Here is a 16,731-nt window from a genome sequence, read left to right as displayed (position 1 = left end):
TGTATTTGATCTCCTTTTCAAAGTTCAAAATGGCCACCCCCTCTAGTGGTTTTATGGTGTGCGCTAGTGGGTGTAAGACCCGTTTATCAAAGGCCTCCATTGATCCTCATTCATTCTGTATTAAATGTAGGGATAAAGTTTGCAAACTTGATGATAGGTGCAACGAATGCCTTATTTTGTCTGATCATGAGTGGCTGTATTTTTATCGTTATATACGAAAGTTAGCAAAAGATAGGGAAAGACGTAGTTCTTCTCTTTCTTCTAAAGATTCCTCTTCCCATGTCACTGTTCCTATTCCTTCCCCTGTAGTGGTAGTTCCAGATCCCACTACGAGTATCATTAATGAACCAACACTTAAGGATATGATGTTGGCTATCCAGGCGTTGGGTATGAAGGTAGAGTCTATCGCTGCGGATAGAACGCAGTTAATGGCTGATGTTAAACAGCTGAAAAGTGAAAGTGTTAAAGGTACAAAGAGTGTTATTAGTGCTGGGGAGGGTACGCCTGCTCGAGCTTGTCGTTCTCCTAGTCCTGGACCTCTTCCAAGCTCCCCAACCCCTGGGTGAAGGAATGTCGAAAGACGAAAGGAAACGAGAGGCTCTAGTTCCTGAGCAGACGTTCCCTCGAGCGTTCCTGTAGACGTTTCCCAGGACGTTCGCCTTTACCATAGTAAAGGTGAGGTTAAAATGTTTGGCTCAACATCAGAGGATGATTGTCCTAAAAGAGGATGGCGTCAAGCTTCTTGACCTCTTAAGAGAAAATTTGACCATCGTCCTTCCAGGACATCGCAAGCAGGCTGTAGTCATTGGAACAGCCCTGAACGCTTTTCATCTGAAGGAAGCTCACCTTCCAAGTGTCCTGCTAGGACATTAGATTCTGTTGAGAATAGTCCTGCTGTTGGGCAGTTATCCGAACTGGGAGTAACATCGTTTCATGCTCCTTCACCTCCTTCAGATTGGATCTCGCCCGCTGTTCGCTCTAAGCGGTCTTTGAGCGGTGGAGAGGACGAGCTCGCGATTAGTATTTCGCAAGATTCTAATTTTAAGATGTTACAAGAAATGCAGCAGAAGCTTTCATCATTCATGAAAGGCTACCGGAACACGGAAACCTCCTCTCTTAACACTAAACGGCGCAAGGCTGAGAGTCGGCGAACGCTTGTTGATCAAGTTTCTAAACACGTTGAAGGTGCGGCGATGCATAGAGATGAACGAGAAGTTAAACGTTCTACACGTGAAGTTGAAAGCTCTGGCTTTCAGGAAGTCGGGCGTCCTCCCATCGAGTGTTCATCAGAGCACAAGAGTCCTCCCATCGAGCGTTCAGCAGAACGCGAGCGTCCTCCCGGGCGTTAAGTCGAGCGTTCTTCCATTGAACGTCCTTCGGGGCGCGTACGTCCTCTGGTACGTAACATCGAGCGTCCTCCTGTATGCCATGTAGAACAGCAAACATTCAGACAGGACATTGAACGTGATACAACGCTTCTTAACTCTGATCGCGCAGATCGCGAGCGTTCCAAGGAGCGGCAAAGACTTTTTGTCGGAAGAAGAAGCTGATATTCCTCTTTCGCCTTCCGAGCCCTTTGAGGAGTTATCTGAAGATGAAGAAATCATCGGCGGTGCCCCCAACGGCAGGAAGATTATTTCTGGAGGCCCAACTGATCCAGGAGGAGCAACCTATCCACAACACAACGCAGTAAATTTTCTCCTGCCTACCTTCTGAAGGAGCTTCCCCCCCCCCCCCAAATACAATCAGCTATACCAATCATGACAACATCACCAACAATGTCAGGAGTTTGTTTGGAACGGATCCTCTCCCAGCAACGGTCATGGCCAATCAGAAAGCAGATTTCTCTAAATGGGAGTCTCACACAAGTGACGGTCCTATGCCCCGATTACCTGGCTCATCGCTTGGCCCGGAGCATTTCCAGCCAACGAGAATTCGCCACCCAAATTTAAATAAATAGAGGCACTGAAGCTTAATTTTTCAGTTTACTTCAAGCCTGATGATGAGCAGTCGTACCTTTCTGTTTGAAACGCGTTGTAACTTGACCTTACCCCTGAAACGACAATGAAAGGTCGATCATCGAACCTTGGAACGCCCTGGGACTTTGTACATAAACTTATATTTAGGTGTACCCCTTTCTAAGTAAAGAATTCCTTTATTTACTGATGAATATATATCTTCTCTTCGATCATCGAACCTTGGAACGCCCTGGGACTTTGTACATAAACTTATATTTAGGTGTACCCCTTTCTAAGTAAAGAATTCCTTTATTTACTGATGAATATATATCTTCTCTTCGATCATCGAACCTTGGAACGCCCTGGGACTTTGTACATAAACTTATATTTAGGTGTACCCCTTTCTAAGTAAAGAATTCCTTTATTTACTGATGAATATATATCTTCTCTTCGATCATCGAACCTTGGAACGCCCTGGGACTTTGTACATAAACTTATATTTAGGTGTACCCCTTTCTAAGTAAAGAATTCCTTTATTTACTGATGAATATATATCTTCTCTTCGATCATCGAACCTTGGAACGCCCTGGGACTTTGTACATAAACTTATATTTAGGTGTACCCCTTTCTAAGTAAAGAATTCCTTTATTTACTGATGAATATATATCTTCTCTTCGATCATCGAACCTTGGAACGCCCTGGGACTTTGTACATAAACTTATATTTAGGCGTACCCCTTTTTAAGTAAAGAATTCCTTTATTTACTGATGAATATATATCCTCTCTAAGAAGGAGAATAGCATAGTTTCTGGCAAATTGCAGTGCTGTTGAGATTAGATCAATAGGAGGCTGTTTTGTAAAATTAACGCCACTTAGACAGCCATTATCTTCAATCAAATAATGATAATAATCATAATGAAATGATATACTTTATTTGAAATTACTCCATGAGCGGTGTGTGCTTGGTTTGTGGTATTTGGTTGTTTGGTACTTCTCAGAAGGTCAGACTTTCAATCTGACCATTAACTTGTGGTAATATTTAATCCAATCGTTAGATTTATAAGGAGTTGTAATATGTTTAATAAGGTTTAAAATATTAAAATTGAGCCCTCTGGGCCACCTCTATTAGGTATATGTATTAACTCAGTGTTCCATTTTGCACACCATCCTTACACATGCTTTATAAGTGTACTTTATTATTGAACTGTACTCATTCAAACTTATCTATTGCTTTAGTTAGGCAAAGGTATGTAATGAGAAACTATTTAAATTTGTAAAATTGTATTTTCATCTAAAGTTGCACAAGGTTATTAATGAACTACTTTATTGTTTCTTTCCTATTTTCTAGGGTCAGCAGAAGATGAGAAGGAACGCTGCGGTGAATTGGAAAAGGCTTTAGAAGAACATCGTCAACTATTACAGAGTGCAAGTGAACAGTATGGCCTTTTGGAAAGAACAAAAGAAAAATTAGAGGAAGAACACGCAGTGGCCAGAAGACAGTCTGAAGCTTTGGTGAAGGAGCTGAAGGACGAGTTGGATAAGGCTAATGTGCTTTTGAGTGCTGGTGCTAAAAAAGGTAAGTGTCATTTTAGAGGCATATGCATTTGGCTGTGGTAGAGTATATAGGTCTGATGTGAGTATAATTTACTTGTGTAAGTAAGGAACTGATTTGTGTGTTGATTTCTAACAAAACAAGAGAAAAGATATTTTGAATTAAGTTGGTCATATTAACCCTTTCACCCCCAGGCTATTTGGAAATTTCCAACCCTTAACTCCCAAGGGGTTATTTTTTTCCCAGCACATTTTGCTGTATATTTTTTTAAATTGCTCTAACAGCCTTAATTTTTGTCATAGAGAGGTCAGGTTGGTCTCATTCTCTTGGAAAATTCCTGAAGTTTCTCAAAAAATTATCAAAAATCTGAAATAAAAAATTTTTTTAGCATTTTTTTGCAAGGGCGTACTGGTACGTTCATGGGGGGTAAAGAGATGGCTTTTGTGAAACGTATCAGTACGTCCTTTGGGGGTAAAAGGGTTAAAAAAAAATGTCTATTTTCATATTTGATTAAATTTTTATATTTAATTCAATATTTGTCTGAATGATGCAAGTGGCATTACAGTTCCGCATTTTTTGATTGTGCCTTGTTGAACTGGGTAAGGATTAATAAACACTAAATCAGTGCATGCTTCCATGGATAGTAATATGTAACAAGATTCCAACCTCAATTTTCTAAATGTTTTATTTAAAAGTTAAACAAAATCATGAATAAAGTTGAAGTCAAATCTATTTCTGTTCAATCTCATATATTACTTTTATCTCTTGAATATATTTAGGTTGAAAGTGTGAAAAAAATTGCCATTTTAACTGTTCCTCTTGACCAAGTTGGGTTAATTAAACCCATTTTTGAGACTGATATGAGATATAGTTTGAATTCAGTTTATGCACATTTTCTGAGAAAAATTATCCTTTACTGATCCCATTCAGAATTCTTGTTAGTCAATCGTTATTTTATCTTGTTTGATCCAACTTGAATACAAAACTTTGCCTTTGGATTGGGAAATCAACAAATTTTGCAGAGCTGCTGGGAATGTATCTCAATGTTTATAATGGAAGTCGATGGAATAAAAGGGCTTCAGTGAATGATTTATGCTTGAATGTTTATTCAGGGACGAACTCATGCTTAAAGCGGGGCATTGGTGAATCCACATCATTAGATCCTCAGGGGATTGTATTATGTATCGGAACAAATCTTAACATTTTAATCAATTTGTATTTTTCCCAACCATACAAATCTGAGACCTTAACCCTCTGAGGAGTTGGTGATGCCTTTTTGTGTCATCTTTTCATATAAACATAAGTACGATATGAATAAATTATTCAGCTTTATAATGCAATGCTCAATTTGTTTTTATTATTCCTGTTAATTAGCTGTGAAACATAAAAATAATTGTTGACACGAGGTCATTGCTCCCTGTTCATAAATCATGAGCCTGACAGCGAATTTGTCACAACCTAGATCTACAGAGGATTAAGCTACACTGGCCCCCTCAACCACCACACGAGTCCTAGGTCGAGGGTTAAAGTGAAGGTAGCGCTGTGAGTTGAGTGGTCGGGGCATACCATCCACTCGGATGTTATATGAAAGTTGGTTGAATATTGAAATCCAGTAATTTTTAAAAAAATTGTTTGTTTTAGTACTTTAGTAATATTTTAATTTAATTTCTGGGTTCTAAATGCATTTTAGAATAATGTCAGTATTTAGATGATTAATTTTGATTAATTTTGAAAGATAATAGTTGTTGGGTTATTAGTCAAAAGGACATATGCTTTGGAAGATTCACTTGAAATGAAAAGCATCCAGTAATTATCACGAATAGATCCAAGTGGGGTTGTGGGATTCCTGCAAACTGCAAATAGTTTGTAGTAGATATTGTAGCTTATTTTAGATTTACTGAAAATCTTAGTCCAATGTTGTCTAGTCCATGCAAACCCACATCATATCTATGAAACAAAGGAATAGAAGTAAGAACAATATAGCACTATATATAGTATGGGAGGTTGGGCTGTGGCACCCTAGCAGTACCAGCTGAACTCGGCTGAGTCCCTGGTTAGGCTGGAGGAACGTAGAGAGTAGAGGTCCCCTTTTTTGTTGTTTCTTGTTGATGTCGGCTACCCCCCAAAATTGGGGGAAGTGCCTTTGGTATATGTATGTATGTATGTATAGTATGGATTAGGTCTAATCATAGTATACAAGATGTACTGAATACGGTTTAATGGATTTTACAGATACTTCAGGTCTGGAAGAACTATCCCCAGCAGCAAGCGCTGCAAGCCATTTGATCAGCCGTGGCCTAAGTCTTACACAGCTGTATTCTGAGTTTATGAATGTTTCCGAAAAGCTTCATGCAACAGAAGAGGAAAACAAAAGGCTTCATCGATATGTAGATGGAATTGTTGAGGTAACTGATTAGTTTCATTTATACTTCTTAGATGTGCTCTAGTCTTTGAAACTTAATTTGATTATATTTTTAAGAGCTAGATTTTTTTTTTAGTTTATTAATTCTTTATTTTTATCCTTAAATTTTCAATATTGCTCTAGTCTTTGAAACTTAATTTGATTATATCATTTTTAAGAGCTAGATTTTTTTTTTTAGTTTATTAATTCTTTATTTTTATCCTTGAATTTTCAATATTGTTGCTTGTTATATATATCTAACAGTACACCAGTAAACTCCTGATTTAGTAATTTCATTGGTTTTACTTGAATTTTTGGATAACAGGAAATTGAGGAACGTGTGCCTGTTTTCAAGAAGCACCTTAAGAGCTAGATTTTTTTAGTTTATTAATTCTTTATTTTTTATCCTTAAAGTTTCAATATTGTTGCTAGGTATATATCTACTGTACACCAGTAAACTCCTGATTTAGTAATTTCATTGGTTTTACTTGAATTTTTTAATAACAGGAAATTGAGGAACGTGTGCCTGTTTTCAAGAAGCACCTTAAGAGCTAGATTTTTTTAGTTTATTAATTCTTTATTTTTATCCTTAAATTTTCAATATTGCTAGGTATATATATCTACAGTACACCAGTAAACTCCTGATTTAGTCATTTCATTGGTTTTACTTGAATTTTTTAATAACAGGAAATTGAGGAACGTGTGCCTGTTTTCAAGAAGCATCGGGAAGAACATCAAAAGGCCTTGGAAACTATCAATTCATTGCATGCTCAGCTGGAATCCTGCTTGTCTCAAACAGAAAAACAGGTTAGATTTTCACGTTTGCATAGATTGTTATATGCAATGTTTAAATTTTATATTTACAGTTGAAACTTAACCCTTTTACCCCCAAAGGACGTACTGGTACGTTTCACAAAAGCCACCCCTTTACCCCCATGGACGTACCGGTAAAAAAGGCTATAAAATTTTTTTTTTCATATTTTTGATATTTTTTTGAGAAAATTCAGGCAATTTCCAAGAGAATGAGACCAACCTGACCTCTCTATGACAAAAATTAAGGCTGTTAGAGCAATTTAAAAAAAATATACTGCAAAATGTGCTGGGAATAAAATAACCCCCTGGGGGTTAAGGGTTGGAAATTTCTAAATAGCCTGGGGGTAAAAGGGTTAAAGTATTATGACTTAGAATGCAAAGTTATGATTCCTTATTATGATGATTGCTACAGAATTATTTTGTCATAGTTTTCCAACTTTTAATTTTGCATCCTTTTCTTTGATTATGAAATGTGGCTTTTCTTCCGGTAATGGAAATTATATTTGAATCCATTGTACTGTATCAGCTTTTGGTATTTTTATGTTGAAACTTTGGATCAGTTTAAAAAAATCATTAATGATAGATATCGTTGATCATTGTTACAAAATTTATGTACTCATTTTTCATACAAATGTGTAATAAATCATATTAAGTCTTTCAAAGCAGACTTTATTCTTTTAAACTTATAGTATTCATTTGGAAGACATGAGTAGATTATGGAAAGGTAATTGAATACATGAGTAAGTTAGGGAAAAGTAATTGGTTTGTGGGGAAACTTTTAAGTTTTCTCAGCCTTTTCACTTTTAAGTATTTATATTCAGAAACTCGACTTGGACGAAGCAGTGAGAAGGCGATCATACCTGGAGAGAGAGAATGAGCGTCTAAACCAACAAGCCAAAGACTTGAGCAAACAAGTAACTGTTCTTGTAACTCAGGTAGAGGCTGCAAGAGCTGGTCTCCCACCACCACCTATTCCAAGTAAGAATTAAAAATAGCTGTACATTTTAGGATACCTTTGTTCATGTATTATTAAAATTAACCCTTTTACCCCCAAAGGACGTACTGGTACGTTTCACAAAACTCATCTCTTTACCCCCATGGACGTACCGGTACGTCCTGGCAAAAAAATGCTATACAAAATTTTTTTTTCTTATTTTTAATAATTTTTTGAGAAAATTCAGGCATTTTCCAAGAGAATGAGATTAACCTGACCTCTCTATGACAAAAATTAAGGCTGTTAGAGCAATTTAAAAAATATATACTGCAAAATGTGCTAGGGAAAAAATAACCCCTTGGGGGTTAAGGGTTGGAAATATCCAAAGAGCCCAGGGGTAAAAGGGTTAAGCAGTATTACCGATGCCAAAGCCACCTATAATAATTTGTTCCAAAAATTACTTAAAATTTTTGATATTAAGTTGAATTTCTTGTATGGAGTTTTGTTACAATTTTGTCAGTTTTTAGAATTTTACGCAGTATCCTTTGGTTTTCAACATAACTCTTTTCTTGCCATTGCTGTAATTCTTTTTGGTCTCATCTCACCATCTTTCCAATTCACAACACTCATTCAAGATTGATTTTTTGAAGCCAGGCTTGTAAGTTTGAAAAAGTGACTTGATCATATTATTAAACTGCGTATTTTTGTGAGACAGAATCTGTTTAGTAGGGTGCTGTGATATGGTCAGTTTTGCAGCTTGTTCAATGTTGTTCAGAATACTAATATTACTTGGTGGCGTAAGGCTGAGAAATATTATTACTTCAGTTAATTGGTTTGTCTCCATGTTTAAACCAATAAGCATCTATTTTTGTTAATCAGACAAAAGGTCTTGTACAGTATATTCTAGACTGAAGAAAATATCATTGAAAACAAAGTGCATTTCCAAAAGCTAGTGTGTTTTCATTGGTTTCGTATCCCATAATAAAACCTTAATAACTGATGGTATTGTTCGGATTTATATTCATACATTATAACGTAAGAAAAGATATTTGTTCCGACACTCATACAAACCTTACGCTATTTATTAGGGATTACCCTTTCGGCGAAGCTGAAACTAGCTCTGAGACTCTTAGTGAGGTGCAACTACCCCACTGCTAGTTAGTGGTAGGAGGGGTAGCTTGAGTAGCTGGCCACTCCACTCACACACATGTGTGGTATGGTCACTTTTTTCTTTTGGCTTGTAGATGGTAGACGTTTGTCTCTCTTTTCTCCCTGCTGTTTTACGGGCCTGTGACTTTTCTTGTGTTTCTATATTCAGTATATATTTAAACATTCTTGTATGTTTTATATGTATTTAAACATTCTCTTTTACATCCCAGTGTGAATGGTGCGGTATTTTAGTGTCAGTGTGGTGCGGCATTCTCGGGGGTCTCTTCACCTCTTGACGTCAGACAACCCGTGGGCTGGTGGCCTCCCCCGCTCTTGCGAGTGTAGCGACTCTGTGTCTGCCTTAGGGTAGTCATATTGTGAACTCTCCTTCAGATGTTGACGCCGCTTGCTCCCTGTGAGTTCATCGGAGGGGAGACCGCTTGTGGCCTACCCAGAGCTGGACTTTGGCTTGCTCCTCTTTGCTGATGGCGCCACGGGGAACCAAGAAAGCTGGTTCCTACGCCTCTCGGGGGGAACCTCTCCCATACGCGATTAGGTTGTCCTCCCGGGGAAAATTTCATTCTCTTTTTTTTTTTTTTTTTTTTATCCTCGGTGCTAGCAGCCAGCGTATGGAGTGGGAAGTCAGAGGATCCTGCCTGTCTCCATCTTCTTCGCCTGCACTTACGGCAATTCTGGGCCACCGGAGCAGTAGTGTTTGGGAACTCCTCGAAGTTCTTCAGGTAACCCTTCGGGGGGAACCCAAAAACAAGCTTCGGCTCTTGTGTCAACCTTCAATTTGAGATGGAGCTCATTTAGGGGAAGGAGAGTGTGCTGCTTGGTGGTTCTCCTCCAGGTTTTGGAATTTTCCCCTCCGAAGGAAAGTCCCTCCGGAGACCAGCCACTGTCGGCAATCTTCCTGCTTGCTGAGAAAATTGCCAACAGCGACAGTAGATGTTGGTCGCCTTTTCTTGTCCGCAGGAGACTTTCCTCATCTGTTTCAGTCTCCTCTTCTGGGGATTTCTCCGGCAGGAATTGGATTAGTCCATTCCTGTCCCTCGCGCTGACGTTATTTTTTGGGTAAACCTTTTTGGGGAACTCAGAGAACAAGCTTCAGCTTTGTTCTCGGGCAACACTCGATGCCAACCTTCAAATTGAGCTAGAGCTCGTAGAGGGGAAGTAGAGAGTGCTGCCCGGAGGTTAGTCTCCAGGTGTTGGAATTTTCTCTTACGAGGGAAAGTTCCTCCACCAGCCACTGTTCGGCAGTCTTCCTGCTTGTGGGGGAGAATTATCGACAGCGGCTTCAGTTGTTGGTTGCCTTTCTCGTCCATGGGAGAGACTTCCTTCACCTGTTCTGGTCTCCCCTTTGCTGGATTCCTTTGTCGGGAATTGGATTCGGCCATTTCTCCCTCTTTAGCTTTGGTGCAGACTTCGCCCAGATCTCGTCTCTTCTAGACTCTTCTCACCAGCAGATTCATGACACCCAGCTGACTTGTCTTGCCAACAGACTCACCTCGCCCAGCCCTGTTGCAGCAGCTCATTCAGTTCACGATTGTCCGCGAATATCCTTCAGTTCGCGATCGCTGACATTCAACGCAAGCCGGCTCGTTGTTTGCCAGCTTGTGACCATCACTCACCAGCACTGATTGTCAACCCAGGTCTCCGTTCGCCAGCTTGGCAATCATTGGTCTTCAGCTCACTAACTCTGCCGCGGATTGTCAGCTCACCAACTCGGCGATTGCCAACCTGAAGATATCAACCCAGAACGTTGTTCGCCAGCTCTGTGATTGCAAATCACCAGCTTACCGACCGCCAATCACCGTTCGCCAGCTCACAGCTGGCCGTTTGCCATCCTTTGATCATCACTCGCCAGCTTGACATTTATCAGCTTGGGATCATCACTCGGTGGCAGCACCAATCGTCAATTTGCCGTTCGCCAGCTCTCCAATAGCTAGCTCGCCAGTTCACTGGCTCACCCATTCGCTAGCCCGCCGAGTCGTCGGCCTCGATGATCTCCAGCTTGCCGTTCATCACCTCGTCGATCACCAAATCACCGGTTGCCAGCTCACTGAATGCGCTGTCTGCCGATTGAAGTTAGCCAGCTCATCGTTCGCTGACTAGTCATGTAATAGCTTGCCATTTGTCAGCTTGCAGTTCATCAGATGAAAAAAGACAAAGTTGGATGGAACACTTTAGTGAGGCAATGGATTATTATTATTATTATTATTATTATTATTACTATCCAAGCTACAACCCTAGTTGGAAAAGCAAGATGCTGTAAGCCCAGGGGCTCCAACAGGGAAAAATAGCTCAGTGAGGAAAGGAATTAAGGAAATAAATAAATGAAGAGAACAAATTAACAATAAATCATTCTAAAATAAGTAACAACGTCAAAACAGACATGTCATATAAACTATTAACAACATCAAAAACAAATATGTCATAAATAAACTATAAAAAGAATCATGTCCGCCTGGTCAACAAAAAAGCATTTACTCCAACTTTGAATAGGATAGGAGATATGAAGTGAATAATTTGATGGATATACCTAAACCTGATGAAAACCTTGATGTGCCCATGAATAAATTCAGTGTGTTTAAAAGTCAAAGCTATCAAAAAACTAGAGAGATGGAAAGCCTCGAGATACGATGGAAGAACAGCCAAGATGATACTGGCTGAAAATGAAGCGACTCCCAGACTTCTTACAAGATTATTTTGTAAATATTGTAGAATGTGGGTTGAAGAAGCAAAACCTGATGGATGGGAGTTAGGAGTGTTGGTTGAAATGGGAAAAAAAAAAAAAAAAAAAAGACCCGACCAATTGTAATAATTACAGAGGCATAATACTTACGTCAGTTGTTATGAAAATATATAGTTTGATTATTCTAAAGAGACTGGCGAGAAAGATTGATGAAAAGCTGAGAGATGAACAAGCAAGATTTAGAAAATATAGTAGTTGCACTGACCAAATTTTCATTCGGGACATGTCAGCAATGCATAGAATATAGAAATCCCTTTTTGATGGTATTTTTGGACTATGAAGAAGCCTTTGATAGTGTGCACTAGCCAATTTTGTGGAGAGTCCTGCATTTTGTAATTCCTCATAAATATGTAAATTTGATTAAGTCTATTCATGAGCATAGTAAATGCAAAGTTAATGTTAATGGATTCATATCAAATGAATTTCCTGTGAACAGCGGAGTACTCCAAGGGAATGTGTTGTCACCTATGTTGTTTATCCTCCATGGATTTTGTTCTGTGTAGAACTGTCAAGAGATGGTGGAGAAGGATTGGACTGGATTGGTGATAGGAATTTAGCTGGCCTAGAGTGTACTGACGATGTTGACCTTCTTAGCAGAGCACCTTAGGATTTGCAATGCTTGCTTACCAGAAGGCATGAAATATCACATGAGGTTGGGCTGAAGATAAATAGAAGAAAGACGGAGATGATGAGAACAGAGTATGCAATGAAAAATGAAATATTGGAAGGAGAAAGTATTAATGAGGTAGAATCATTTAAGTATTTCGGAACTCTGATCTCCAATACAGGGTCTTTAGAATTAGAGTTTAGTGAAAGATTGAAAAAAGCAAATCAGACAATACATACATATACCAAAGGCACTTCCCCCAATTTTGGGGGGTAGCCCACAACAACAAGAAACAAAACAAAAAGGGGACCTCTACTCTCTACGTTCCTCCAGCCTAACCAGGGACTCAGCCGAGTTCAGCTGGTACTGCTAGGGTGCCACAGCCCAACCTCCCACATTTCCACCACAGATGAAGCTTCATACTGCTGAGTCCCCTACTGCTGCTACCTCCGCGGTCATCTAAGGCACCGGAGGAAGCAGCAGGGCCTACCGGAACTGCGTCACAATCGCTCGCCATTCATTCCTATTTCTAGCACGCTCTCTTGCCTCTCTCACATCTATCCTCCTATCACCCAGAGCTTTCTTCACACCATCCATCCACCCAAACCTTGCCCTTCCTCTTGTACTTCTCCCATCAACTCTTGCATTCATCACCTTCTTTAGCAGACAGCCATTTTCCATTCTCTCAACATGGCCAAACCTCCTCAACACATTCATATCCACTCTAGCCGCTAACTCATTTCTTACACCCGTTCTCACCCTCACCACTTCGTTCCTAACCCTATCTACTCGAGATACACCAGCCATACTCCTCAGACACTTCATCTCAAACACATTCAATTTCTGTCTCTCCATCACTTTCATTCCCCACAACTCCGATCCATACATCACAGTTGGTACAATCACTTTCTCATATAGAACTCTCTTTACATTCATGCCCAATCCTCTATTTTTTACTACTCCCTTAACTGCCCCCAACACTTTGCAACCTTCATTCACTCTGACGTACATCTGCTTCCACTCCTCCATTTGCTGCAACAACAGACCCCAAGTACTTAAACTGATCCACCTCCTCAAGTAACTCTCCATTCAACATGACATTCAACCTTGCACCACCTTCCCTTCTCGTACATCTCATAACCTTACTCTTACCCACATTAACTCTCAACTTCCTTCTCTCACACACCCTTCCAAATTCTGTCACTAGTCGGTCAAGCTTCTCTTCTGTGTCTGCTACCAGTACAGTATCATCAGCAAACAACAACTGATTTACCTCCCATTCATGATCATTCTCGCCTACCAGTTTTAATCCTCGTCCAAGCACTCTAGCATTCACCTCTCTCACCACTCCATCAACATACAAGTTAAACAACCACGGCGACATCACACATCCCTGTCTCAGCCCCACTTTCACCGGAAACCAATCGCTCACCTCATTTCCTATTCTAACACATGCTTTACTACCTTTGTAGAAACTTTTCACTGCTTGCAACAACCTTCCACCAACTCCATATAACCTCATCACATTCCACATTGCTTCCCTATCAACTCTATCATATGCTTTCTCCAGATCCATAAACGCAACATACACCTCCTTACCTTTTGCTAAATATTTCTCGCATATCTGCCTAACTGTAAAAATCTGATTCATACAACCCCTACCTCTTCTAAAACCACCCTGTACTTCCAAGATTGCATTCTCTGTTTTATCCTTAATCCTATTAATCAGTATTCTACCATACACTTTTCCAACTACACTCAACAAACTAATACCTCTTGAATTACAACACTCATGCACATCTCCCTTACCCTTATATAGTGGTACAATACATGCACAGACCCAATCTACTGGTACCATTGTTAACACAAAACACACATTAAACAATCTCACCAACCATTCAAGTACAGTCACACCCCCTTCCTTCAACATCTCAGCTTTCACACCATCCATACCCGATGCTTTTCCTACTCTCGTTTCATCTATTGCTCTCCTCACTTCCTTTATTGTAATCTCTCTCTCATTCTCATCTCCCATTACTGGCACCTCAACATCTGGAACCGCAATTATATCTGCCTCCCTATCATCCTCAACATTCAGCAAACTTTCAAAATATTCCGCCCACCTTTTCCTTGCCTCCTCTCCTTTTAACAACCTTCCATTTCCATCTTTCACTGTCTCTTCAATTCTTGCGCCAGCCTTCCTTACTCTCTTCACTTCTTTCCAAAACTTCTTCTTATTCTCTTCATATGACTGACCCAGTCCCTGACCCCACCTCAGGTCAGCTGCCCTCTTTGCCTCACGTACCTTGCGCTTCAGACAATGGCAAGGTTAAATAAAATTTGGAAATCAAATCGCCTGAAATTACATATAAAAATCAGACTCTTTATTGGTTCACCAACATTCAATTGGGCTCCACAAGGCACTAGAAGAGTTGCCATATGTTGATGAGTTCATGATGAGGGGTAGATGGAGATGGTTTGGGTAAGCTCTTCGCAATCCCCAAGAGATTTTTTTAGGATGCGATAATGTCTTAGCTTAAGATAGAATTTAGATTTAAGCAAAGTATAAGTTTATTTTGTTTAGAAGCTATCGTTTAGAGATATGTTAAATTTTAAATTATTTCTATTAGCAATAATTGAACTGCTAGGGTAAAAGAATAATTGACATTTTGAACGATTTTCCATTCTCACTTATACATAGTTTGATGTTTTGTATCTTACATACATACATATACCAAGGCACTTCCCCCAATTTTGGGGGGTAGCCGACATCAACAAAGAAACAAAAACAAAAAGGGGACCTCTACTCTCTACGTTCCTCCCAGCCTAACAAGGGACTCAACCGAGTTAAGCTGGTACTGCTAGGGTGTCACAGCCCACCCTCCCACATTATCCACCACAATAATATATTATTTACATTATATTTCATAGCCCTTTAGTGACAATGTTTTAGATTTTACCATTGTTTGTGATATTTCATAACTGATGTTCTTGCAGGGGAAATGTCAGGACCTACGTCAGCAGATGTAATATCAGATCGTCTCGTTGCTTTCCGTAATGTCTCGGAACTTCAAGAGCAGAACAAGATGTTACGAGAGTCTCTACGAAAATTGTCGGAAGACATGGAAACTAACGAAGCTGCTACTGTCAGTAGTAGAACAAAGGATATGGAGGTATAGTACTAAGCATTTCTATTTGATGTTCAATGCTATTTATAATTTGTATGAGAGAATGAAAACTAATAGATGAGAGGGATCTGAATCAGTTCACGTTTGTAGATAATACTGTACTGTACCAGCTATTTTGTCATAATAGAGATTTTGGTACTGGCTTTTATGAAACTTTCCATTTTTTCACACTAGCTCAAATATACTAACTCTTTTGGACCTGGCTTTAATGTTGCATGCCCATTTTAATCATATATTTGAATAGAGAATATTCTTTTCTTTTGGTCTCAGGAAGAACTGAAGTCTTTGAAGGGACAGTTAAATGAATTGCAAGCACTAAGGGAACGTCAAGAGTCGCTCATGGATAACATCACAAAACAAAGGGATATGTACAAGAGTTTCTGCAGTGAACGTTCACCTAAGACAGTAAGTATTCTATTTAGGAAAGTATATAGAGTGATATAATTTGAATAATTTTGCCATATCCTCACTCATAAACTAACTGCCTAAGTCATTTTCTCCACTTGTTGGGAAATAAAAAACCTTCTCATTTCCCAATTCTTTATATCATTGTAATGAGCTTCAATTAACAAATTCTAATTCAAAAATTCTTCTATTAAGAGTTTGTGAATTGAAACTCAAGATGATATAAACAATTAGGAAATGAGAAGGTTTTTTTTTGATTTCCCAACAAGTGGAGAAAATGACTTAGGCAGTTAGTTTATGAGGGTGACGGTATGTTTTGTCAAGAGTAGAATAAGATTTTTTTTTTTTTTACTTGTAAATAGTTTGCTGTGAATTGTAATAAATGCTGTAGTCCAGAATATTCAATAAATTTTCTTATATGTAGCAGAGAACTCCTCCTGTAAAGCAACCACCTCAGATGTTTGGAGTGCCACAGGAAGATGTGCAGAAGATACAAAAAGAATTGGAGGAAGCCAGGAAGAAATTGGAAGAAAACAATAAAGAACATGATGACTATAGAACTGAAGTCAAGAAGAATGAAAAAATGCAACAGGACGAATATAATAGGCTTAGAAGTACAATGGAAAAAACAATGTACGTATCTTGATACATTATTTTGAAGCATTCTTAAAGGCATAGATTTTGGGTCTCCCGTGTTACCTAATTTTCAACCTACTGATGTGGTCAGGAGTAAATTAGATTTTTAACTTAATTTAATCCCTGCTGCTGCTATTGTTGGGAACCAATTTCATTCTAGTTATGAATTAGAGTTCTAGCATTGGTTGTGTGATATTCTGAGAAGGGTTTTACTGTATACAGTTGGGATAAAAAGTCCATTCTTATTTACAGGAAAAATTTTGTATCTCATTTTAACCCTTTTACCCCCAAAGGACGTACTGGTACGTTTCACAAAACTCATCCCTTGCA

At 39.1% G+C, this 16,731-nt stretch overlaps 1 protein-coding gene across 4 annotated transcripts in view; it reads left to right on the top strand.

Annotated features, from left to right (window-relative positions):
• Window positions 1-16,731, top strand: part of LOC137649263 (nucleoprotein TPR-like) — a 133,866-nt gene that overhangs the window by 19,902 nt on the left and 97,233 nt on the right. For all 4 annotated transcript variants that reach the window (XM_068382259.1, XM_068382266.1, XM_068382251.1 and 1 more), the window contains exons 7-13: window positions 3,307-3,534; window positions 5,743-5,915; window positions 6,599-6,718; window positions 7,546-7,702; window positions 15,170-15,345; window positions 15,631-15,765; window positions 16,190-16,398. In XM_068382259.1, the coding sequence (XP_068238360.1) occupies window positions 3,307-3,534; window positions 5,743-5,915; window positions 6,599-6,718; window positions 7,546-7,702; window positions 15,170-15,345; window positions 15,631-15,765; window positions 16,190-16,398 (1,198 nt within the window). The remainder of the gene's footprint in view (window positions 1-3,306; window positions 3,535-5,742; window positions 5,916-6,598; window positions 6,719-7,545; window positions 7,703-15,169; window positions 15,346-15,630; window positions 15,766-16,189; window positions 16,399-16,731) is intronic.

Source organism: Palaemon carinicauda, chromosome 1 (genome assembly GCF_036898095.1).
Source record: "Palaemon carinicauda isolate YSFRI2023 chromosome 1, ASM3689809v2, whole genome shotgun sequence".
NCBI classification, from domain to species: Eukaryota; Metazoa; Arthropoda; class Malacostraca; order Decapoda; family Palaemonidae; genus Palaemon; species Palaemon carinicauda.
The sequence above is the reverse complement of the archived record's forward strand: the minus strand, read 5'-3'. Positions and strand labels throughout refer to the sequence as shown.